General features: G+C 33.6%; 3 protein-coding genes across 9 annotated transcripts in view; 1 reads left to right on the forward strand and 2 right to left on the reverse strand.

Annotated features, from left to right (window-relative positions):
• LOC135846259 (regucalcin-like) overlaps positions 1-6548 on the reverse strand; it is a 7549-nt gene extending 1001 nt beyond the window's left edge. Inside the window, exons 1-4 of the mRNA XM_065365253.1 lie at positions 6103-6548; positions 5800-6003; positions 5044-5253; positions 4834-4946 (exon numbers count right to left, since the gene is read on the reverse strand). Of these exons, the coding sequence (XP_065221325.1) occupies positions 4834-4946; positions 5044-5253; positions 5800-6003; positions 6103-6295 (720 nt within the window). The 5' untranslated portion in view covers positions 6296-6548. The remainder of the gene's footprint in view (positions 1-4833; positions 4947-5043; positions 5254-5799; positions 6004-6102) is intronic.
• Positions 1-13938, forward strand: part of LOC135846254 (uncharacterized) — a 22916-nt gene extending 8978 nt beyond the window's left edge. Inside the window, exons 1-2 of one of the 7 annotated variants that reach the window (XM_065365246.1) lie at positions 10444-10870; positions 11578-13938. In XM_065365246.1, the coding sequence (XP_065221318.1) occupies positions 11605-13806 (2202 nt within the window). In that variant the 5' untranslated portion in view covers positions 10444-10870; positions 11578-11604 and the 3' untranslated portion in view covers positions 13807-13938. The other 6 variants (XM_065365242.1, XM_065365243.1, XM_065365244.1 and 3 more) reach the window with 6 other exon arrangements.
• Positions 13939-14334: 396 nt separating this feature from the next.
• Positions 14335-21047, reverse strand: LOC135846253 (tRNA (34-2'-O)-methyltransferase regulator WDR6). Its single transcript, XM_065365240.1, has 14 exons — positions 20782-21047; positions 20363-20708; positions 20146-20287; positions 19845-20072; positions 19341-19776; positions 19123-19266; positions 18903-19051; positions 18599-18829; positions 18355-18534; positions 18034-18286; positions 17780-17960; positions 17341-17705; positions 14914-15076; positions 14335-14831 (listed from the first exon to the last, which is right to left on the reverse strand). The coding sequence occupies exons 1-14, from the start codon at positions 20876-20878 to the stop codon at positions 14756-14758; spliced, it is 2991 nt and encodes a 996-aa protein (XP_065221312.1). The 5' UTR covers positions 20879-21047; the 3' UTR covers positions 14335-14755.
• Between the last annotated feature and the right edge of the window lie 3638 nt (positions 21048-24685).

Below are 24685 nucleotides of genomic sequence, written 5' to 3' on the forward strand. Positions count from 1 at the left end.
TTGTTTTTTTTTTTTTTTTTTTTTTTTACAAAATTCCATTTGCAAAAGGAGGAGACGTACAACTACGCTGTGGTGGTGAAAAACAATCAAATTACCAGAATACAAAGTACAAACCAACGAAAGTATGTTTTGTACCTGGAAATACTGCAATAATTACGAATGCGTGGCTTTTTACATACACACATGATTTTTCAATTTTTTTAAATCGTTTTTTTCATTTTACTTACAGAAAAATATGTTAATGTTATTCAAATTTATGTATTAATACTTTATTGACATTGTAAAATACACAGCAAAAGCTGTCTGCTGCAATAAACGAATTGAATTAAATTGAATATTTTTAGATTTTTTTTTTTTTTTTTTTTCATTTCAATAATGATTTATTATTGCTTTATCAGGTATCTTTTCAATAAAAAAAAGAACAAATGTCGCATTTCCTGAAAATAAGCATATATAGGTATTAGGTATAGTTTTTTTAATGCCAATTGAAAAAAAAGTCGTGTTAAAATTATAATTAATTGGTAGGTATACATATATAGAATGGGTGATCGAAAACCTAAACGACAAGAGAACAGGATGTCGAAACGATAAATTTTAAAGTACCCACCTACTGAATTTTTTTCACTTTTTGAAGCTGTTTAAACGTATTTTTCAATGATGTGCTTAATCAATCATTGATTAAGATTAGTTAAAACTAAACCATCGCATTACCTACAAATTCAAACGACAAACCATTTGAAATTGTAAAATCAGCGAATGTTCTATAAAACTTATTTCTATTTGGATTCAGAAGATTCACTTTGCCAGTGTAGTTATATTTTTAATTAACCTGTTGTACCACGTGCATAAATCGGATATGAATGAAAAGAGGTTTCAATTGTGATTGTGAACCTCCCTTTCTTCATGCTTCTAACGTATTGTAGTAAGTTGTAAAAGTAGCTACCCAAAGCGTGATTTTTTAAGTGCATATGTAAATGCGCTGATAAAAATTTTCGTTCAAGTCGTTTAATTTTATGACTCTGATGAAACAAGACGTGAGTAGAGGAGGCACTCGAACTTTTTTTAAACGCGTGATTACCAAAATTGAAACGTTATATCGTTGTGTTATTTTAAAAAGCCTCCACGCACTACGCATACCTAGCAGATTGACTCATAAAAATTACCTACCTAACTAAATGAATTTCCATCTGAATGCCTGTCTATTGACGATTGACGTCATCGAATTGTTTTCTTTAATCCAACCAATTCGATTAATTACCAACGTCTAGACTTTCGCGACACTCAGAAAATATGTAAAAATGTTTTATGGCAATTGTAAAAGTAGTCTGGAAAATACGATGGATTAGTTACAAAAAGTAGATACTTTCAGTTGGCCTTTTTTTCTTCCATTCTTTGGGTACCAATAGAATCTTCCAAAAAATATACATAAACCTTACATTTTTGTGAACTTTGACCACCATCTTCTCAAAGTACGTTGAAAAGTTTAAGAATAATTAAAACGAAAAATTTGGAGTAAAAAATTGAAAAAAAAAAAAAAATTTTGTAGGATTTTGAGAAAATATGTATTTGATTTTAAAAGTTTTCAGCTCAATAACACTAAGCAAGGCATACTTAAAAAAATCATTTTAGTCCCTCTTCTCCTCTTCACCCTAATTATGAAAAATTAGCGCAAGACAAAAATCACCAAACCGAAGGATAACAGTCGAAAATTTGTAAAATGAATACCTTCTTGGAAATTTCATTAATAAATTTTAAAGCACATAAAATTGACAGTTTTTCAATAAGTTCTAAAAATCTAGTACCCTGTGGGAATAATTTCTTTCCTAAATTTCCACTAAATTGAGAATTGGACGAATCGTCTCTTTGAAGCCCACCTCCCTCATCCTCCTCCTCCTCCTCCTCTAAAGTGCTAATCATCATTTAACTGTCGCGAAAATCATTGAAATTTCGGTATTGAGGAGTACTACAAGTACATAGATAAGTACAATATGATTCTGATGTTGAAGAAATTTTTGATTTTATTTTTTAAAATAAAATTCAACCGGCCTCACAAATTTTTGGAAACTTGGAAATTGTTACGAGAGACGTTCCATTGTAGAAATACAAAAATAGTAACCTCATTGGCAATGATAGTAATTTTCTAATCTTCTAAAAGTAGCACATTTTTCTAATGAAAGTGATGGCGATTTTTACTCTCCAAGTCAACTTCAACCTCCTAAAATTGGAGTCTCTAGAAAGATTGTAATTTTTTAATTTTTCTTGAAGTGGTTTGAAATACCTATTTCCTCCACACCGTTATCATACGAAAATATGTGCAGTGAGAATCAGACATGTATGAGACGACGAGTCAGCATATTTGCCTGAATTTAGATCGCTCGCTTTTTTCTCGAAATTGTTGGAAATATTTCCCCCATCGTACCACGTGAAAATATGCGCAGTAAGCATCGGACATGCATTGATATGTACAATGAGTCAGCATATTTGGCTGAATTTAGATCGCTCGATTCATTGTCCTCAAGAATACCTACATTAGTCGGGCATATGAAAATATGAACAATTCCCCCACCCCACCCCCCAATCCCCCCGCCGATCACTGAGGACTATTTTTTTTTCATTTTTTCAAGGAGGACATCCTAACATACATACATACCTACGGAACATTTTAGGGCAAACTTACCAAAGAAAGAGTTGGCTTTACTTATTGACAAGTCGGCCAAAATAGCTAATTTTTCTTTCTAAAAAAGGACTCGCAACAAATTTTTTGAACCGGACAAAAACTACATAAATCGAAAGAGAATGCAAAAATTCATCGCCAGAAAAAATTGCAAGTAATCAAATTGTGGTCAAAAATGGGGGGAAAATCCAAATGTTACCAAATTGACTTGGAAAGCTGCAGGAATTAGGGATATACTCGATTAAGTCGTCGTTGTCGTGGTTCCTCATAGGCAAGTTTTCCAAAATCGGTGTGTTCCAGTTCAAAGCCATATTTTTACGTGTAATCGGTCAAGTGGGTCAATAACAAGCACCAATCTCGAGCATACGAGCTTAAGATCATTTTATCGATTTTATGACTTTTTTGGGTAACTGGAATTTCCAAAAAGCCGCTGGAGACACCAAAACAACTTGAAATTTACCTGGAGTCGACTTCGTAACGTAATTAAATTAGTTTGCAGAGTAAATTTCGGATTTTCAACTGCATTTTTCAAGTTTCAAAAATCTGCTGGACTCTCCATAAACTGCTCGTGTGCTCGAAACAGTTCGAAACCTTTTCCAATCGATTTGGTAGGTCGAAAATAAGGCGTATCTCAAATTTTAGCTTTCTAGATCAATTTGGTAAAATTTTGATTTTCCCCTCATTTTTGTCCAAAATTAGGATTTTTAAAAATTCACTAAATTTCGAAAAATGCACTTAATCATTTGAAATTTTGGCTAAGTGATGAATTTTTGCATTTCTTTCAATCTATGTATGTAGCTTTGTCCGGTTCAAAACACTTGGTGCGAGTTCTTTTTCAGGAAGCAAAATCAGCGATTTCAGCTGACCTGTCAATCGAAATGATCGCCATTTTGTTAATAGATGTAGATAAAGCCGACTTTTTTTTTTTTGGAAAGTATGATTTACTAACTTTCGGGCCATTCTAGAGCCTCCAATAATTTTTTAATTTTCTTCAAAAATTTCAGATTACTCTGGAAAGGCCAAAAATGAACTTTGGAACTGATAAATTAGGTCGTTGCATATTAGGTACCTTCTCGACTATTTTAGGTGGCTATTGCGAAATTCGAAGAGTGTGAGATCAAATGTGAATTTTTGAGCATTTGTAAGCCAATGAGAATTTTCCGACAAGATATCGCCTTATGAGATGATGCTCATTAAAGACCGATCAAAGTTATTGTTGTTGAAATTCATTTTTGGCCGGTTTTGAGTGATTTGAAATTTCTGGAGAAATTTGACACCTCGCTGGAGGCTCCAGAAAGATTAAATTAATTGCATTTGTAAATAGGTCAAAACTTTATTTTTGGCCTGGTTTGCTCATCCTGGAATTTCGCGATAACGACCTAAAACGGTCGAGATAGAGTACCTACAATAAGCATCGACCAAAGTTATAGAAGCTACTGTTCATTTTTAGCCCTTTCAGAGCATATTTAAAATTTCTGGTGAAAATTAAAAAATCACTGGAAGTGGAGGCTCCATGATGGCCCAACATTAGTACCTAGTTATGGATACGTGGGAGTCATTGGAAAAATCAAAAATCATTCCAATTGGTTCACTTTGCTCCAAAAAGTTATATTTTATGAAAAACTTCAAAAATCAGCTTTAAAACAGATGTTTGAAATTTTCAAATTTTCAAAAATTTTCCAAAGATCCAAAAATGAACCTAATACTCTTGAAATTTTGGTAACCTGAGTTTTAGGACACGCTCCTTCGATCTAGCTTGATTTTGTTCTAATCTGAGGGGTGAATTTATAACTAATTTTATCAATTCTATTTAAACAATAGGCAATTTAATTCAAGTTCAATTTTAAAATATTTCATTTTCGCTTAAAGTGGACATTTTTTTAAAAAATGGCAGCCATTTGGCAACAATTTTTCAAAAAATTGAAAGTTATTCAAAAATTGAGGCCATGCAGTGATGTCTCCAGTTGTCTCAAGACAGTGTGCCAATTTTTCATAAAAATGGTTACAAATTAAGTATGTACCTACCATTCCAAAAATTCATCTTTTGTCGCAATTTTGTTCCTAATTTAATTTTCCATCCTTCAAGTTTAATAACTTAATTCATCACTTCTCAAAAAAAAAAACAAAAAAAAACACATAGAAAGTACGAAAAAAGTTACCAAATTTCCTCCGCAAGCAGAGACCCATATTCGTCCATCACCATCAGTCATTACGTTATATGGGTTTCCCTCAATTTGATGTTGGACAAAATCAAAAAATACTTCTCGTTTCGCTGAAAATTCAAAACAAAGAAAAAATTTCAATTCAACGCTTTCCAATCGGAAAAATTAACTGACAAAATATACGTAAGCCAGTCTATAATTTCTTACATATTTCTTCCGTTTCGACATTATAGCAAAATGAATCAACCGACGTCGTATGAGAATCGGCTAAATAAAACGTCTTCCCGCAAAGGCTAAAAGTCATGCCATTCGGTATGGATAATTTGGTGAGGACGGGCGTAAGCTGGTTATTTTTATACTTGAGTATGGCAGATTTACCAAATTGGGTTTCACCCGATTCTGTTTCGCTGAACGTGCCTGCAAATTAAATAAACTAACGCTTACTTAATTATAAATGTAAATTCTCTGTTCCAAGTTTGAGTATCTCGTATGAATGTATGTGTAGTTAGGTAGGTATTATACAGATACAATCCAAATCGGCGTTTTATTACGTCAACAAAGCAATCTCCGTGTTTAAACAAAGCTTTAAAATGGCCCAATATCTCTCTTATTTGTGCACTTTAGCATTACTTTGATGTGAAAAAAACAAGCACAAGTGTATGTGTGTTAGGATAATTCGTATAGTAAAATTTATGATTTATTATCTCTGGCTCGTGGTTGTGGGCCTGGTATGTTTTCTCTGACAAAGTACCCAATCATGCTATATGTTTATCCCGTTTAATCGCCTCTCTTTTTCTTCTCTCTGTTGCTTGAACCTAACCATTCTCAAGAGGGTAAAAGTCACCCGATAATGTAAAGTTGAATAAAAGTCATTGTAATTATACAATCTATATCATTACTGCCAATGTTGTCGGAGACTTAATTGCATATTTTTTTTTTTCTTTGCAAATCTTTCTTACTTACTGATAAACAGCGATCCGCGAGGGGTAACGATTGCGTTATTGATACCACATCCGTAAGACTTGTCGACAGTTTGGAGTACTTTCTGCTGTTCTATATTTTCGCTCTTACCATCCCACGTTATTTCTATTATCTGCGGTCCTGCCCCGACTATAAAATGATTTACAATCGTCGCTACGGGGATTACGAACGCTAAGGGCAATTCACCTGAAGAAATAAAATCAAATTTTATAACCAAAAAATTTAGGAAATTTTCCATCGGACTGTTGCCTAATTACTTGATTAGTCACCCTTCACAACACTTACCTAGCTTCGCAATTATGTGCTCGTTTGTCTTAGGATCAAATCTGTGTATGTCGTACGAATGCGTATCGACGAAATACAGCTGCTGACAGACATCATTGTAGAATAAAGATTTACCCAAAATTAATGGCCCGAATACTGAGGTGACTTTTGGCTCTACTGGAGCCTTACTCGTGGATTTTGGATTTTTCTTCATTGCGAAAATTTACCATTGGAAAAATACACTGAAAATTTATCAATACGGTCGTCCTTCAGAAATGTTTGTTTGTAGAAAAAAAAATACTCAACGAAGTTTATTCAAATAAAAGATAAAATAATAAATAAACCCGAATGGATTTTCTCGATAACCAGGTATTTGTCCTTGGAAATTTAACGAAAATCGAGGGGCACGACCACATCATGACCACGACGACCAACGAACTCGAGTTGTATTGAGGGTGGGCATTGGCATATTTTTTTTTTTTTGATAGGTACCTACCTAATAGGTACTATTTTTTTCCCCAGACTTGGTAAGTATTTGATATTTTGTCGACTGTTCGCGAAAGCTCAATTTCACTGTTTCATTATAAATATGTAGGTAGTAATTTTAGTTCACTTTATAATATTCCAATTTTACAATTTTTTTTTGTTTTTTCTCCCCGACTTTTCGCGACTTTTTTCAGTAGGTACTCCCCCATTTTTTAACGAAAAAAAAAAAACACTGAGTTAAAACGTAGAATGCAAAATTGCCCAGTTGCCCACACATCTATTTATAAATGAATTACCTCAAAAATTATTTCAGTAAGTTTGGAAAACTTTCGTTAATCACATCTACAAAAATGGGAAAAGGCTCTCATTAGGGTGGTTCATATTCACTTCCAGGATTTTCCCAGCTAATTAGCCAGATGTGCATCGTTCGAACAAATTTTGAAGGAGGAAGTTGGAAACAAAAACGTGGAATAATTTTAAATTTTCAAAAACGATGCTTTCTTACTTACAAAAATTTTAATTGTTCTATCGCAAGGTTGGTATTCTGAAATCCCAAATCAAAAATTCATACTTTTTTCGTGTGTTTTTTTTTAGGTTTTTGAGAACAGAAGATTTCTTTGTCCGAGGGATGCAAAAGCGAAAATTTTGATTTAGCCTGAGCGGAAGCTTTAGAAAATTTACAATTTGTTAGGTACAAAAAATCATTTTTATATCACCGTAGGCCTTTTTTTTTGTATTCCCTTCCTGGGGGAGGGGAGCTAAATTGAAGTTGCAAGTCCCTAATTTTCATACCCCCCTCCCTGCCCACTACGTTTTGAAAAAAAAATCAAAGCACCTAAATTACGAGTATTTTTTTATTGTTAAAAAAAATATTTTTGGAAATATAAAAAGTAACTTTCGTTTTAATTTAAATACAAAGTAAGTAGGTACCTACTAAGGTATAAACTTGAATGCTAAATTTTAGATTTACAGCAATGTTCAAATTTTCGTCGTAGGTAATTCTGATATCGTTTTATTTTCTCCCTTTACTATTCTGATTCTGATTCATGGCTGAATGATGTTTTTCAAATAAACATGAATCCACATAGACTTCAAAGGGTCGAAGATATTCAGTAGGTATTTATTACGTAATTTTGAACCTTTTTGAAATAAAAAATTTTGATTGTTTTTTTTTGCTCTTCAAGTAATAATGTTCCTTAATTCAAAAACTTCAACGTGGCAACCTTGATAAATTTTGTATTTGCATAATTTTGACCTTTTAAAAGTCTCAAAAATTCACTATTTTTTATTTTTAAAATTTTTGGAAATAATTTTTAGATATAATTTGTACATATTTTCAAAGGATAAAATTAGAAATTGTTTCCGAATTTTCGACGAAAAATAAGATATTTTTTTTTAATCTGATAGTTTTGACATGGAATGCTTGGAAGGAAAATTTCAAGTGAAACTACATAATTATTGATGAGTAGAAGTCATTTTTTCTACTTTTAGCGACCTTTTTGGTTTTTTTTTTTTGTGGTAAAAATCGCGACTTTTTCGCGACCTGGTAGACAGACATCCCGCATTTACCTACTCGTACTACATATTATTCATCTTCAATTTTTCATAGCATGGCATTCCAATACATTTTAAACAATTTTTGCAAATTTTTGGCCATATTTCAATTTTTAACTACTTACAATTCCGTTTGGAAGTCTAAATTGAGATGAAAGTGAGGAAAATGGAATTTTTGGGAGCTTAAATTAAATTTTTCAAAAAACTGTATAAAAAAATTCCAGGAACCATCCAGACAGACGACCTTGGAAAGTCATATTGACGGATCAATGACCTTAAAACGCCTGACATGTAGACAGACGACCTTGAGAGGTCAGACAGACGGGTAAATGACATTAAGAAGCCACCGAAGCCAGGCAGCAAGTTTGACGACCTTGAGTAGCCAGACAGGTACAGGAGGTACAGGTACAGGTACACAGATAACCTCGAGAGACTAGACAGGTAGTTTAGTGATCTCAAGAGGTCAAAAAGACAGGTCAATGGTCTTAGGAAGCCAGACAGACAGACACACACACAGGCAGACGACCTCGAGACGGCACGAGAACCGGGTCAATGACCTTGACATGCCAAATCTTAGGTTCTATTGCATGAAATTTCATGATTTTTGCAAAATTTGTCAATTTTTTCATTTTCTACAAAAAAGGACTCTTGATTTTTTTGTAATGAGTTTATTTCATCGAGTGAAGGGATTTTTTCAACTTTTTCAACGGGTACGTAAAACTAGGGGTCAAATGGGTCAACTTCACCAGTCAAAACATTTTTTCATGTTTCAAATAAAAAGATTGCACTTTTTCGCAAACTTTCAATTTTTTAAACTCGAATTTACGAAATAATGCCATCCCAATTTTTTAACATGTTGTTCAGCATGAAAAGTTGTCCATAATAATATTTTATTCAGAATTTTTGAGAGTCGGAACGATATGAAAAATACGTTTTGAAACTTTTCGAGCTTATTTTCTGTACGAAAAAAAGGTGGCAACACTGATTTTTATGATATCAACAAAAAACGAGTAATCCACTGCTGAAATGGATGATATTTCAAGTTCACTGAAAACTTTAGACACCCCCTAGCAGCCTTCAAAAAAAGGGCTACAGTGCTACAGGGCTGCGATTTGTACCATATTGGTCATCCCTTCGGAAGGTCTTTCTCTTTCCACAGGAAAACTTTCAAAGAATCACCAACGACTCTTACCACTTCTTGGTCGAATTGACTTGGAATGATCCAAGGGGGAAAGTTTGCACCAATAATTTCTCATGTTGGGGATTTTGCATACTTTTTTAATTTAAGGGGTAAATATTTTAGAAGAAAATAGGTAACTAGTTTCCACATTCATTGATTTTTTTTATTAAATTTAAAAACATGTGGAATCAAATGGACTCCTCACTGACAATTGTGTATCCATGTCCAACTTGCTCGTGCACAGCAATTCGCCTATCCTTTTAATTCAAGTGGCAAAAAATTTCAAGCTTCTGGCCTGAACAAAAATTATTTAAAAATTTCTGCCCCTTAAAATAAAAAAGTAGGCAATCTTCTCAACATGGCAAATGAATGGCAGCCGTGGCACAACATTCTGCGGAACGATCGCAGGAAGAAATCGGTTTGTGACAATTGTCACCATGTTGAGGGTAATTAAAAGGGTGATGGGTTTGGAATGTCCAATCCAATCTAGCTGTTAGCGGGAACTCTAGCTTTTTTCATAAAAACTTACTTTATTGATAAAAAATATGCTGAAAAGTTTCATTTTTTGGCCAAAAATCATTAAAAATATTGTAGTTTTTTGCAAAAAAAAATCCAAAAAACCTCATTTTTTCCAAAAATTGAAGAGCTTTGTCACTTTTTTCTCCAAAAAATTCGTTTAAAATTTTTGATGCTAAAATTTGTTCTGTTTGCAAAGGTCGGTGCACCTTTCCTTTCTTTGGACATAGAACAATTACTTGCAGAAAAATTCACTTTGAAAAATCGATGACTTAACCCACTTTTGAAGTGAAAATCTCCGTAAAACGTGCTTTTTTAAAAAAATGACTTAACCCACTTTGGAATAGAGCTTTTCAATTGCTTTACAGTCTCGTTTTTTCGTCAAAATTATTAAAATGTTTCTTTTATGTCAGAAATTGAAAAAATCTCCTCAACAATCAATTTTCAAGTTTTAAAATTATTAAAAATGAATTTTTTTTTCAATTTCTGACATGACAAAAAACGAGACTTTGAAACAATTTTTGGAAAAAATGAGGCTTTTTTAACTTTTTTTGCAAAAAAACTACAATTTTTATTACTTTTTGACAAAAAAATGAAACTTTCAGCATATTTTTATCGAAAAAGTGGGACTTTTCAAAAATGTTGATCTAGCGGGAACTCTAGCTATTTTTCATGGGAAATGGCGGTTTTTAGCTATTTTTTTAGATCAATCTGGCGGGATTTAAATTTTCAGAACGGCAACACTGCTTTGGTTTCACTTTCAGTAAACTTTCAGCTGTGTTTGTGTTGCGCTAGGTTGCATTAACCCAATCCTCGTTCCTCCCTATACCTACATCCTGTCGGGTTTCACAAAATTACAACTACATGTGCAATGCGTGCCAACAGCCAACTGCCAACAATAATATTTTCTTTTCTTTTCAGTTACTATTGAGTTTTTTTTATCAAAGTTTGTGTTACATTCCTTAGTTGACCATTTTAAAATAATATAATAATCGTAAATTTTATCATCATTGAGGGATATAGTCGTAGTTTCCAGAATTAATTCTAGATTAAGTACCTAAGTAAAATTGTTACGTTTTTATTAAATTTTCACTTCACACAAACACACGTACGTACAGGTATATACACATTACATCACATAAACATCTACTCAAGTATTTTTTTGAGGGTACAGTACACTTCACAGTGGTTGTTGATAAATTTCTGGATTTTAAGAACTAATTGCTGCAATTTTCACTAACTTTTTACCCAAAAAAGCGATCACAATTAAAAAAAGCATAAAATTAGCGAAACTGTCTTTTTGAAAAAAATAAGCATTATAAAGCATTTACACCCCAAAAAAAGAAAAAAGGGTCATCAACTTTCACCATTCGCCTCAGAATGGAATTAATCGCAAAAAAATGTCTTTATGATTGCTAGAAAAAAAAGCATCATGAAAATCCTAGCCCTATAATAATCAAAATCTTTTAATTTTTCATCAATTTATGCAATTTTTGGATTATTTTGAAAAAACTGAAAATCTCGCAAGAACTTTAATTTTTTGTTTGAGCTGCTGAATTTTTTTAGAGTTGCCTATCGGAAAAAGTCGATGATTTACTGTGAAATTTTCGAATGAGATTTTAGATTGGCAACTTACCAACTGAATTTCTGATGACTCTTACTCATATTACTATTATTACTATCACAGGTGATTAAAAATTTGTGCCAGAGGTTCCATTGCCAAATACGTTCTCATGCTTTGCCTATGTTTTTTGTTTCAGAAATTGGATTGGACTTGCATCGAGGAAATGGCGACTGTTGGTGTTGATTTCGAAGACAAATATACGTATGCTCCACCTTTTTCAAAATTAGAAGACATGGCTGCTCTCGCAGCAGCAATGAATGTGTGGAACTATTATTTTTCTCATCATGACTGGGAGTACTGTGAAAATGAACTGAAAAAAGTGAATGAAATCATCAATGACATGAAGGTACCAAACTACATTAGAAAAAAAATTACTGCACTTTGTGAAACTATGGAAAACCAAATGTCCAGTTACGATACTGATATGATGCGGATGTGTCACGCTCGACGAAATAGATACCATTTTTTCCTTCATGGAATTGTTTGGGACATAAATGGCCACATCAACGACAAAAAAACCGCGGAGAAAGTTCTTCAGTGTCCTGAACGATCGAATGATAACGACAAGGTGTTCGAAGTGATGGCCAAATACTGCTTAGAAACCCATATAAAGGATATTCCAATGTCTTCGTTGAGTGAAAAATTGATTACGTTGTTTGGTGGTTACAAGGGATATGAATTAACAGAGTATTGGATTGCGTGGAAACGTCGTGAAGAAAATGCTTCAGGCGAGTATGATGATCGTTTTCAGACTCTTAAACGCCGGATATTTCACCAAATGAAATACGCTTCCTTCCTTAAGTGGCCTATGTGTGCGTACGAGTACTTCTGGGATTTCTTGGATGAAAATGAACAAGTGTTGATGACCAGATGTTTGATTCAAAATGACAAAAAATACCAGATGTTTCTGTTTTCAAAAATGAGCAGAAACCAGCTCAGGCGTTTATATTTAGCAGTGCCTGCATACATTATTAAGAATTACTTTCGTTTGGGAGATTTAGAGCTAGCAATAGCGACTTGGAAACACGCTAGGTTAACAATCCATGAGGGGCAATTTAAATTGTTGATGCATGCGATTTTGGACTCAGAAATGTATCTCGAAGATAACAAAAAACAGTGTTTGATCGATTTATGGAACAGTGCTCCTGATAATTTGATCAATTATGTGATAGATGCAAAAAATGGTGCAATTACTGACTATTTTTTTTTGGAAACCCCAAAATCTCCTGTAAGTTGCTCTAGTTTTGATTTTTTAAAAGCCGTTCTGCTTCGAACAACACTCGAGTTCAGGAAGCAATTTTTTCTAGAAAAAGGATTGCATTTGTTATTGAATTATCCTCACGTGTTGTTTCGTTCATTTATCGAAGATTGTTTAGATGCGAGTGATCAGTTGGAAATGACTGAAACATTGCTGGTCACAGCGATGGAATCAGAACCAACCAGAATTCTGCGTTGTTTTCGCGATGTATTGTACTGCAGTGTAGAAGAATTTGATGCATTTTTAAAATTTCTTACTTTAGATCCAGATTTACAGATGCGCGTAAGAAAGCGTTTGTTGAGATCTGGAGTACTTATCGGAAAGCTGATCAAGATTGATAATTGGGTAAAATTATGCCAATTTATTGACGAATTGTATCCCAAAGATGAAAAAGAAGCTCGTCGACAGAAAAAGAAAGCGTCCAATTCATGTTTGCGATCTCACTTCCATTACTGGAGTTGCTTTCGACGTAACGGCGACGATAAGTTTACTGAAATTGATAACCTCTTAGCTCAATTTTTTACCCCTGAAGAAATGGCAACTTTCAAAGAAAATATAATGGAACAATTTCAAACAGCTTGTTCCGATACAGGATGGAATTCTGATGATATAGTTGTGAAAAGAGTCGACATTCCAAAACTCACTGCGTGGTGTTATCACGACAATGAGGAAAGGATTTCGCAATTCAAACGTTCATTTCCGATTGATACAGCGTTTCAACTTTTTTTACGCGAAGCAGTAGAACGATACGTTAATAGAAGAGACGCCGATCTATCATTTTCCTCATTAGAACATCTTTTATGGTGGAAATTTGCATCAAAAAAATGCATAAAATCGTTCAAAAAGAGCCAAATACGCTGTGTTATGAGAGCACGTGATGTGAGAACATATAATTTTTGTAAAGAATGGATCCGGAGGGTGTATCTATCAAACGTACTGAAGAAAATTATAGCGTGGGTTTTCGATGGAAATGAGTTCCAAATTGAAAAATTTGAACGACTCTATCAAGAAGATGATAAGTTGAAGATTATTTACTGGTTAAAAGTGAAAGAAGATTGTCTTCGCTGTGATATAGAGTATTATCATAGTAGTGATGAGTCTGACTAAAATTGAATTAGGTACCTAGTCCGAGTGATGAGTTTCATGGTGTATGGTTCCTATTTGCTCTCATTTTGGTGGATTAAAGTTGTAATTTTTGTTTTTATTTTTATTATTTTTTTAAATAGACCTTGACTGAAATTTTGTAGCACTGTTTTTATTTCACTTTAGATTATGTAGGTCTAGGTACCCATCTAATATTTCTCGTAATGGTTTAAAACTGTATTTATCTCATTTCGAAGACGAACAGGCCCAAAGTATGCATGACCTTTTTCCGTGGTATGCCATCACGAGAGGTGATCGTGGCCTTGGGCCTTGGACCAGAATTCGCTTTTTTATTGCCTTCTCAATTTCAAAGATTCGTGAAAACCACGAACACATACTAAAATACTAAGTACTGTTTTGTCTACAGGGCAATTATTTTTGAAAATGCTCAATTACTTATCAAGACACCTTATTTATTTGAGGAACCAAGTAGGTAAGTAATTAATTTTCTTATGAATTGGGAAAAATCGTTTACAAAAAATAAGACGAAAATTAATGTTATAAAATGTATTAAAAAACGAATAAATTCACGTTAATAATGAATTATCAGGTAATATAAAAAAAAACAATAAGAAACAATTGAAAATGACGTTAAATTACGATAAATATCACATTTAAAAATAAATTCTCCATAAAAAAAAGTAAAAAAATATGGCGCAATAAAAAAAGCACGTAAAAATCAACAATATAACGGACTTTAGCCAGATTTATCAAGAAAAACCGATTCTTTCATTTCAAAAAATAAACGCTAGCTTTTTTTGGGAGACAAAAAAAGAGGAGTTATTTCCTAAAAAGTAAAAGAATCTTTAAAAATCTTCGAAATCTTTCATATTTTCTGACTAATCATTCAACCAGGTAACTTAAACGATATACATCAGTCTTAGAAATTTTGAGCAGCGAATTTTGAATTTAATTATTTGCTTTTTTCTGGTAAACTCATTTTAACAATTTCCATTCCAGCTCCATAAACGCAAACTTCCAACTGATTTCTATTTTTTGAAAAAGTAAATAGGTATTATTTTCAAAGAAGTAGCTAATTTAAAGGAAAATGGTCAATAGTGATCAACTTACTCAGCAATACAATTAATATCAAGTCCATGAATGTCAGCAATCAAAGAATGATAAACTGCGATCAACTCCATACTGATTCGGTCATTCTTAATACACCATCTCCATAGTACCACTTTTTGATCACCACCTGAAGTGACTACGTGATCATTCACAATCCCAAGTCCTATGAAACGTATTCAAAAATGAAAAAAAAATTAATATCACATTTTCATTTCAAACTGACCCTTACAAGGGAACCTCTTGAGCTGTCACACTATGATTTGAACGGGACCGCGATTTTTGGAAAGAGTATAGTCTAAATCCCCCAAAACCAAATTTTTAGCTGCCCAAGTTCATTTTTGACGAATTTTTGAAAATTCAAAATTGACTGTTTTTCGCCATTTATGTTTTTTTTTTTTTTAAAGTACGTATTAGGTCAGTAAAAATGGTTAAAATCAGTCTCAAAACTAATATTGATTACCCAAATCCAAATTTTACCATTTCCAGCCATTCTGGAGCCTCCAGCGCGATTTTTCAATTTCTCCAGAATTTTGAATTTGCTCCAGAAAAAGTGAATATGAAGTTGGGCAGCTAAAAATCGAGTTGTATACTACACTCGACCTGTTTAACGAGTTTATCCACATTTGAGCCGATTTTGGAGTGACACCTCAAGAGTGGGTTTTTGATTAGCTTTATTTTTCAAAATTGAAAAATCAAAAAAATCAAAAGATACCCTTCTATGAGGAAATTTTTGAAATTCACGCGATTCGCTGTATTTCTCCAAGAACTAACCCCCGGAGCGCAAATTCTACCATTTCCAGCCGTTTTGGAGCGAGAGTGACACCTCAAAAAACCACTCTTGAGGTGTAACTCTCAAAATCGGCTCAAATGTGGATAAACTCGTTAAACAGGTCGAGTGTGATATACAACTCGATTTTTAGCTGCCCAACTTCATATTCACGCCTTCTGAAGCAAATTCAAAATTCTGAAGAAATTGAAAATCGCGCTGGAGGCTCCAGAATAGCTGGAAATTGTGACATTTGGATTTGGGGGGTTAGTTACAAATAAAATACAGCGATTCGTGCAAATTTCAAAAATTTCCTCACAAACGGAAAACTTTTGATTTTTTGGATTTTTCAATTTTGAAAAAAGCTGGTCAAAAAACCACTCTTGAGGTGTCACTCCCAAAATCGGCTCAAATGTAGATAAACTCGTTAAACAGGTCGAGTATAATACACAACTCGATTTTTAGCAGCCCAACTGCATATTCACGCCTTCTGGAGCAAATTCAAAATTCTGGAGAAATTGGAAAATCGCGCTGGAGGCTCCAGAATGGCTGAAAATTGTGAAATTTGGATTTGGGGGGTTAGTTTTGGACAAAATACAGCGATTCGCGTGAATTTCAAAAATTTCCACTCAAACGAGAAACTTTTGAGGTGTCACTCTCAAAATCGGTTCAAATGTGGATAAACTCGTTAAACAGGTCGAGTGTAATATACAACTCGATTTTTAGCTGCCCAACTTCATATTCAAGCCTTCTGGAGCAAATTCAAAATTCTGGAGAAATTGAAAAATTGCGCTGGAGGCTCCAGAATGGCTGGGAATGGTAAAATTTGGATTTGGATAATTAATATTAGTTTTGGGACTTATTTTGACAATTTTCACTGATCAAGTACGTACTTTTAAAAAAAAGCATAAATCGCCAAAAACAGTCAATTTTGAATTTTCAAAAATTCGCCAAAAATCGAAAAATGAACTTGGGCGGCTGAAAATTTGGTTTCGGGGGTTTTAGACTATGCTCTTTCCAAAAATCGTAGTCCCGTTCAAATCGGAGTGCGACACCTCAAGAGGTTCCCTTGTTAGATTAATTTCAAAATCATTTTTTTGTTTTCAGGTACTTTCTAGCGATATAGTCATAAACAGAGTGGTCACAAAAGCGACACCTGTTTCACCGCAATATTTATCATCATTTCGAATTTGAAATGAAATTACGTCATATTCAAAGTCAGATACTTTCTAGCGAGAATCATGAACTCAAAAAGTTTCGCCGCATAAGTTATGCATCATTTTAAAAAATATTCAAGTAGCTTAATTGCATACGTCAAAATTGAAATAATCAGATACTTTCTAGCGAGAATCATGAACTTGAAAAGTTTCGCCGCATAAGTTATACATCATTTTGAAAAATATTCGAGTACCTAGCTTAGTTACGTTAAAATTGAAATAATCAGATACTTTCTAGCGAGAATCATGAACTTTGAAAGTTTCACCGCGAAGTTATACATCATTTTAAAAAAATATTCACGTAGCTTAATAATTACGTTGAAACTAAAATAATCAGATACTTTCTAGCGATTCTCATCAACTATGAGGAATAGTTTCGTCGCAAAATTTATACATCATGAATTACTCGTACCTTACAATAATCAATACTACAAAAGTACGAACCTGATACTTGAGCTTCGTGAGTGATCTCATTTCTACATTGATCTATCACAGATATTCCGGATTTTGATTTTTGAAATAAGGTAAAAACAACACCGGTATCGTCTCCTCCGGTGGTCAAAATTAAATTATGGTTTTCCAGCAGCTTGTAATCGCAGCAATTGATACCATTTTGATGAATAGTCGATTGATGTAACATATTATACGTATCGGCGTCCCAAAATGAGACTTTACCGTCGGTACTCATTGTTAAGACGATATGAGCTCCGGACCACTCGAGGTAGATTATTTTCAAAATACAGTGACTCGAGTAATCCACTTCTTTTTCCAGTTTGAGAACTTTTGACGTTAACGAAAACGAGAAAATTCTATAAAACGTATACAAAAATTAGAAAGACATACCTATGGTAGGAATGAATCATACGAGTGAGATATTTTTTACCTCCAAAATGCATCAGATCCAGCGGTATATATAACGAGATTATCGTCATCGACACGACGTATTTTGGAATCCATATGACGAGGTTCCAATTCAAAAGTGTAGATCATGTTTCTCCACGGTTTACGACTCTTGCTACCGGATCGTAGCATATGCGAAGCTAACTCGTTATATTTGACTATTCCTGTAAAATAGAATACCAGTCAAGATATGGTAAATAATCGAGAGATTTGGAAGGGAAACACGAACCAAGTTACCTTTATGATTTTTGTAAATTTTCCAAATTTTTAATTGAGCTCGGCCTCCACCAGAAACAACGATGTGGAAATTATCATATTTCATAAATGATATTGTTCTCACACTGGATAAATGACTTCGAATTATAGAAATTGGAGTAAATGTGGTATTTCTCAGGTACGACAATCGCATCGTCGTATCTTCACTGCCAGATATAATTAAATCTTTATCCAGATAACGAACGCAATCTACTTCTCGGATATGAAATCCTTCCTACAAAATGATCAATAGTAAATAAACGCAGATAAATTGACTATTTTTACATCTAAATCAATATTTACCAGACAGGATGGTTTAACGAGTTGATCTAAAGGTATAACCACATTGTATATAATTTTCTCTTTGATGTACACGAATCGTAGAAAATCATCGATACTAAAATCCCAAGGACGATGACCACCTCCGCATTTATACATCATAAGCTGCTTACGTTCGGTGATATTCCAAATCTCAAAATAAACCTATAAAAAGACCGAATTATAAATGCTGAAAATCCATCCAGAGTATCGGGGTGAAAATACTTACCTCATTGAACCCTAAAACTAATAATCCGAAATCTTCCGAATGGATTACACGAGTAGGCCACTTTACAGGTAATTTATCAGAGGCCACGTGTTCGATGCTTTTTCCCACCACATTCCAGTAACGTATGAAGCCATCTCTGCCGATAGAACACAGTTCGCCATCGGGATTAAAATATATAAAGCTGACACCCAGTCTTCCATGAATTTTGCGGAATGATTGAAGAGGCGAAGACTGAAACGTGAGATGAATAAGGATTTCACTAATGAAACATTAAACACGTGCTAATAGAGAACACGTGAAGTACCTGATCTGTTTGAGTCTTTGAATAACAATGAACACTTCCATCTCTGTCGCCCATGACGTAACACTCGTCACAAGAAACCGCTGATGTGAGCCAACGTTCTTTACAAGGAGGTAAAATGAATTCGTGGAGTTTTGTGACCGACTTTGTACCTGCAACGATGCTTTAAATGAAGATGGGGCTACTTTTTATCGGAGCTATTGTTTCTGTGTGGCGTTTTTACCAAAATCTATGCACCAAATTTCCAATCGTCCTTCTTCCGAACACGTTATAAATGACTCCTTCGATAACCAATGTAACGAATATATCCTACCAGCGCAAATCTTTCCATCGAAAATCACTCGAATGTCGCCAGTTTCCGGAAATTCTACACAAAAAATAGGATTATTCATTATGAAACGAAAAGTAACCTCAAAAATTTAAACAAAACTATATCAATACCTTTGAGTAATACCACAGTCCCGCAAATAGAGGCCATACTAATACAGTCTCTATCGTTCGAAATGTCAAACAAACAATAGCTAGCGAATCTTATATCAGTAACTAAGCAATCCCATTTGCCGTCATGATGTATCAACACCATTCCTTTATTAATAACCGTTAATAGCTTTTTCGATCGAGTTAGAATTAAACGACGTGGCACATCCTGCATGCATACGGTAATAAAAGAATCCTTGAATTTGATTTCAGTACAGTGAAGATTCTGTTGAGAGTAATTCGCCGATAAAGGCCATAAAGATATTCCACCATCTTTACTTCCGGTAACGATCAAATTACTGGACTCGTCCACGCACAGACATCGTATAGAAGCACCTTGATGAGTTTCCCAATGATACAAAGCTGAACCATGCTCATTCCAAATCCTCAATTGACTATCCTGTATTAAACGAATCCATATTATCACAGAATTTAGGTATATTATCGAGTGAAAAAATGTCAACTTACTTCACCTGCTGTTACAAGGCGAGCATCGTTCAAAATGTAAGATTTCCAGACTCTGGATAAATGGCCGAAAATGGTGTGAGATAAGGTAATTTTTGCATTTTTCCATTTGTCAACGATTTTATCACTGGAACTGGTAAATTTCACTTGCCATACTTTAACCGATCTGTCATCAGAAGTGGAACTAATACGGTTTGATTTCTCGTTGTAAAATACTGAAAATATGGCACCCTAAAAGTGGAAACATTGATTAGAAAAGTGTTCAGTTTGAAACGTATGGTAATTTCAAGGTGCGACTATGTACTTGGTGCCCGGTTAGCTTATGAATTATTTTACAGGTACCATTTTCATTCAATGATGGAGCCCATATAATAATACTTTCGAACATCGTACCACAAATTATCATACAGTTTTCCCAATCGTCTCCCAGTATTAGTCCGCAATATCTGAGAAAAAAGATAACGGTAATTAGAATTTTACCATTCGTTTTACAAAAGAAATAATACGAATGATGAACTTACAGTAAACATTTGCTTTGACATATCGAAGTCTTGATACTTTGTTGATTTTCCCAATTCCATAAAGTCAATACGTTGTTAGCTGTTAAAACTAGAACTTCGCCTCGATTCTTCGTCCAACATAAATCCCACACCCAATCGCCAACAACCCATTCTACATCGATAGATATGTTTGGTTTATCCGTCAAATTAATACTGCCTATTACTACAACTCGGTTTCCAAAAAATGCTATTTTATCGGTTCCACGATGTAAACGGATTCCATGAACTCGATGATCGTTGATTACTTTTTGACTGTAACAGCATCGCAGAGTTGAGATATCGAATACCTGTATGATATTTCCAATACCTGAGGCAAATTGCATAGATGAATAAAAGTAAGCTACTAGGTCAAGACTCAAGAATAGCATAAAATGTGTTACCTGCGAGTATGTAATTCTTGATGATTTCAATGGCAGTGACATCGGTTTTTATGAATTTAGACTCTACAAGATAACGATTATCCTTAACCATCGACATTGCGTAAATTAAACGCTACATTTCAGCTAATTTTTACAAGAAAATGGAATTTCTTTCAAAATTTGAACCGAACTATGAAAGCTGCATGCACGTGTACTGTTGTTATTGTTTTTGAAACTATGGAATGTGATATCGTTCAAGGTCACGGTTTGCGGTGTTGTCGAATTTCTTTTCTTATGGTTTTTTGCATATTTTGCATTTTTTTTTGATTTTTTAAAAAAATAATTTAAAAATTTAAATGTTTTAATTTTGAAATTCAATTCAATTTTAATTTATGAGATTTTATAAAAATGAAAAGAATGCAGCGTAAATTGTAAACATGGATGCAGGATAGGTTTCGTTTAGATGATAAATTTTTTGTTCTAACTTAATCCTCTTTTTCCTATATGTATGTATGGATGGATGTATTTTATTCTGCCATCAGCCCACAGCTTCATTTTTTCAAATTTTGTGAATTCCTTCACTTGCCCTAGCAACGCATTGCTTGAAGGAGGGGCTATACTGAATTTAACCGTAAACTTAAACTTGACCCTAGAAGTTAAACAAAGGCAAATTTTAGGTTAATGGACATTAAATTCAGTATAAACCAAGCTAAAGTATATTTAAGTTATAAGTATACCCTTAAATTCAGTATAGCCCATCCTTTAATCATTTCAATTTTCTAAACACTTTTTATCAGATCAGAATCGATTCGAGTAGGTAAGGTATCTATTCATAGAAAATAGAAATGAAATCTTGAGCCTGAGATAACTTTTGTAATAAGAACTGAAATGAGAAATTATCAAGCTTAGGTTTCTTATCTACGTTGTTTTTCTTGTTTCAAAACTAATTAAAGAAACCAATGTCTAATTCTAGTATCGTAATGTTTGAAGCTTTTTTTTTTGTTTTTTTTTTGTTTTTGGCTTTTGCATTCATGATTCAACGTCACTGCATCATAATGACTGTGAAGAAACGTCTAAACATGTAAAATAGGCATGAAAGTTATTCTTAAACTTCTCGACTTTTTCAATTTCTGCTCAAATAAGAACGATGGGGTACCTAAATGAATATATGAAGATAATTTATAAACTACCTATATTATTTATGTTGATATGGATACCTATTTTATAATCTCAACAATTTGATCATACGAGAAGTTTACATGAGATGATGTAAGCTCCAAGCAAGTATGTACCTACTTACTTGAATCTTTTGATCAATAAACGATAAAAAAAAATAGGTACTACGTTTTGCTACAAAAGGTTATCGTAGATCATTATCAAGTTATTACATTTTTCAAGAAATCTGATATTGGAAAATTAATTCAGTTCTTCAATTATCTAAATATCTGCTCGTTTTTTCAGCGAAAGAAACTAAATGTATTTTTCATAAGACAGAATCAACAACTAGTTCTTTATACTCAATTTTTTTCGCGAGTTTGGTTTTGGGTTTAAATACCCGCATTAAGCAAGTTTTAGTTACCTATTTCATCTGACAAGATGAAGCGGCCATTTACAATTGCGATTTGTATATTTGCTTGCGTTTCATTTTCATCATCGGTACCCATCTTCATTCAAGATGATATGGCACTTATGTACCCTATGGAATATTACCCGGGTTACTTGCAGACCGATTTTGTGAATCTCGATATTGCTAAATGGTTTAGGAAAGCTACAGATTCGGTAAAACATTTGTATAATTATGTAAATAATTTGATTTTCGGTAATGGCGAAACAAATAAGCCGATTTTTGAACGATATCCCACTTTGAAGGAAGATAAAAAACCAGAAACTGACTCGAATGATGTAAATACTCATCCTAATACAGAACAGAACGCCAATCTTCCTCGTGTTCAAGCTTTTGAAGTTTATAAAGATTCCGATGGAAAATACATTGTAAAAACTTTAACTAATGAAAACGGACATTTACAAATTTCAGAAGATAATACCATAAAATCTGGCGTGAAATTAGACGAACCAGTGAATTTCTTGTTAAATGATGATCCCATGTTTCGCCGAATTAATGACAAAGTCGCAAAGTACCCGCTTCGCTGGAACGAAAAATTTGAAAAAGATGAACTTTTTTCCGGAGCATTTCAAAACAACGACATGAATCCAGAGCTTTTATGGCACAGCGGAATATTTCCATTCCAACCTATGAATGCTTTTAATGTCTTAGGTGAACAAGTTTCCATTCAAAATCAACCCAGCCAATCACCCAGTGATTCGGAGACACTTAAAAGTAACGAAATCAGTGATCAAAACATCGAACAAAGTGACCCATCTACTTATTCCCCTTCTACGACTGATCAAGTTGAAATTACTAGTGATAAAATCACCGAAGAAGAAACTCAACACGATGAAACATCAGGCAGCTCGAATGATGAAAGAAAGTCCAATGAAGACAGTCGTCCATATGAAATTGTAATGGAAGTTGAGCGTATAAAGCAAAACCATTCGCATTCCGAATCTAATTCCAATACCGAATCTGATTCCAATTCCAAATCCGATAAAACCAACAACGATGACGAAACTGATTCTGATGCATTTCAAAATAATTCCATTATGCCCGATGGAATTACTGATGATGAATGGGATGGAACTGACGACGAAGACGACAAAGATAATGAGTTGACCGAATCTGAGTACATTCAGCCATCTAGTGATGATGATTCTAATCAAAATAATCCAGAACCTAATCACGAGTCGCATCAAAATTACGGAGAAGCTGAAACTTCGAAAAAATCAATTCCAGAAGTTACAAATTGTGGCGACGATTATATGACAATGCCATCAGAGGGCATTGAAAAAGCCAAAATCACCGAAATCACCGAGAAAATCCCTGATGCGGAACGTATCGCAAAAATTTTTGAGAAACCAAATTCAGATGAATCTGACATTGCTAAAAAGGTTTTGGCCATCGTACAACCATCAGAAAATTAATATTGATCTCAATTGAATTGATTCGTTTACTGGAAATTTTAACTCAACGTCATTCGTTAATAAAGTTAAATTAGGTACCTATAATTTTATATTTATTCATGCATTGTATATCTTATTTATTAGTCTCATTGGTATGAATTGAATTTATTTTTAATGGATAAGAAAATTAAAAATTAGAATAGGTACCTAGGTACGTGTATGTATTTCAACTATTTCAAGTACTTTAGATCACTTATTTTGTATATAAAATAATATAATTTAAATATTTTTTATTGTGCCATATTTATATTATTTTCTTTTATGATAAAATTTAAAATTATATACATCGTGTTTTTTTGTAACTAATTATTGTTCATGAATCTACGAAGTGCATTTTTATTAGAAAAAGTTATAAGGCTGAATTGTTCAGCAGCTTGAGCTTGAACTTTGAAGGTATAGGAAGAAGGCAAAATCAGTGGAAAAGGATAAAGAAAACGATTTTAAAAAAATTTAAAATTACTTTTAAATTGTTCATAGGAAAACATACGAACATTATTATTGATCCACGGCGGCACGGCCTTCATGGGCCATGGGCCATGGGTCTAGATTGCAATTTAAAAAAAAAAAAACTACTGAAACTAAGTACATCTACATAAATAAAATTTCAAAATTTGTCAGTATCAAAAATTAAATTCAGTGCTGGTGCTGGTGCTGGTGGTCAGGGGTTGAAACTGATTGAAAATTGATTTTTGGTTTTTGGTTTGGTTTCAATTTTCACCTTTTGATAATTGGTTTTTTGGTTTTTGGTTTCAGTTGTTTGCTACCTTTATTTGGTTTTTTGGTTTTTGGTTACAGTTTTTTGCTACTTTTATTTGGTATTGGGTTTTTGGTTTCAGTTTTCAGGTTT

Source organism: Planococcus citri, chromosome 5 (genome assembly GCF_950023065.1).
Source record: "Planococcus citri chromosome 5, ihPlaCitr1.1, whole genome shotgun sequence".
In the NCBI taxonomy this organism is placed as follows: domain Eukaryota; kingdom Metazoa; phylum Arthropoda; class Insecta; order Hemiptera; family Pseudococcidae; genus Planococcus; species Planococcus citri.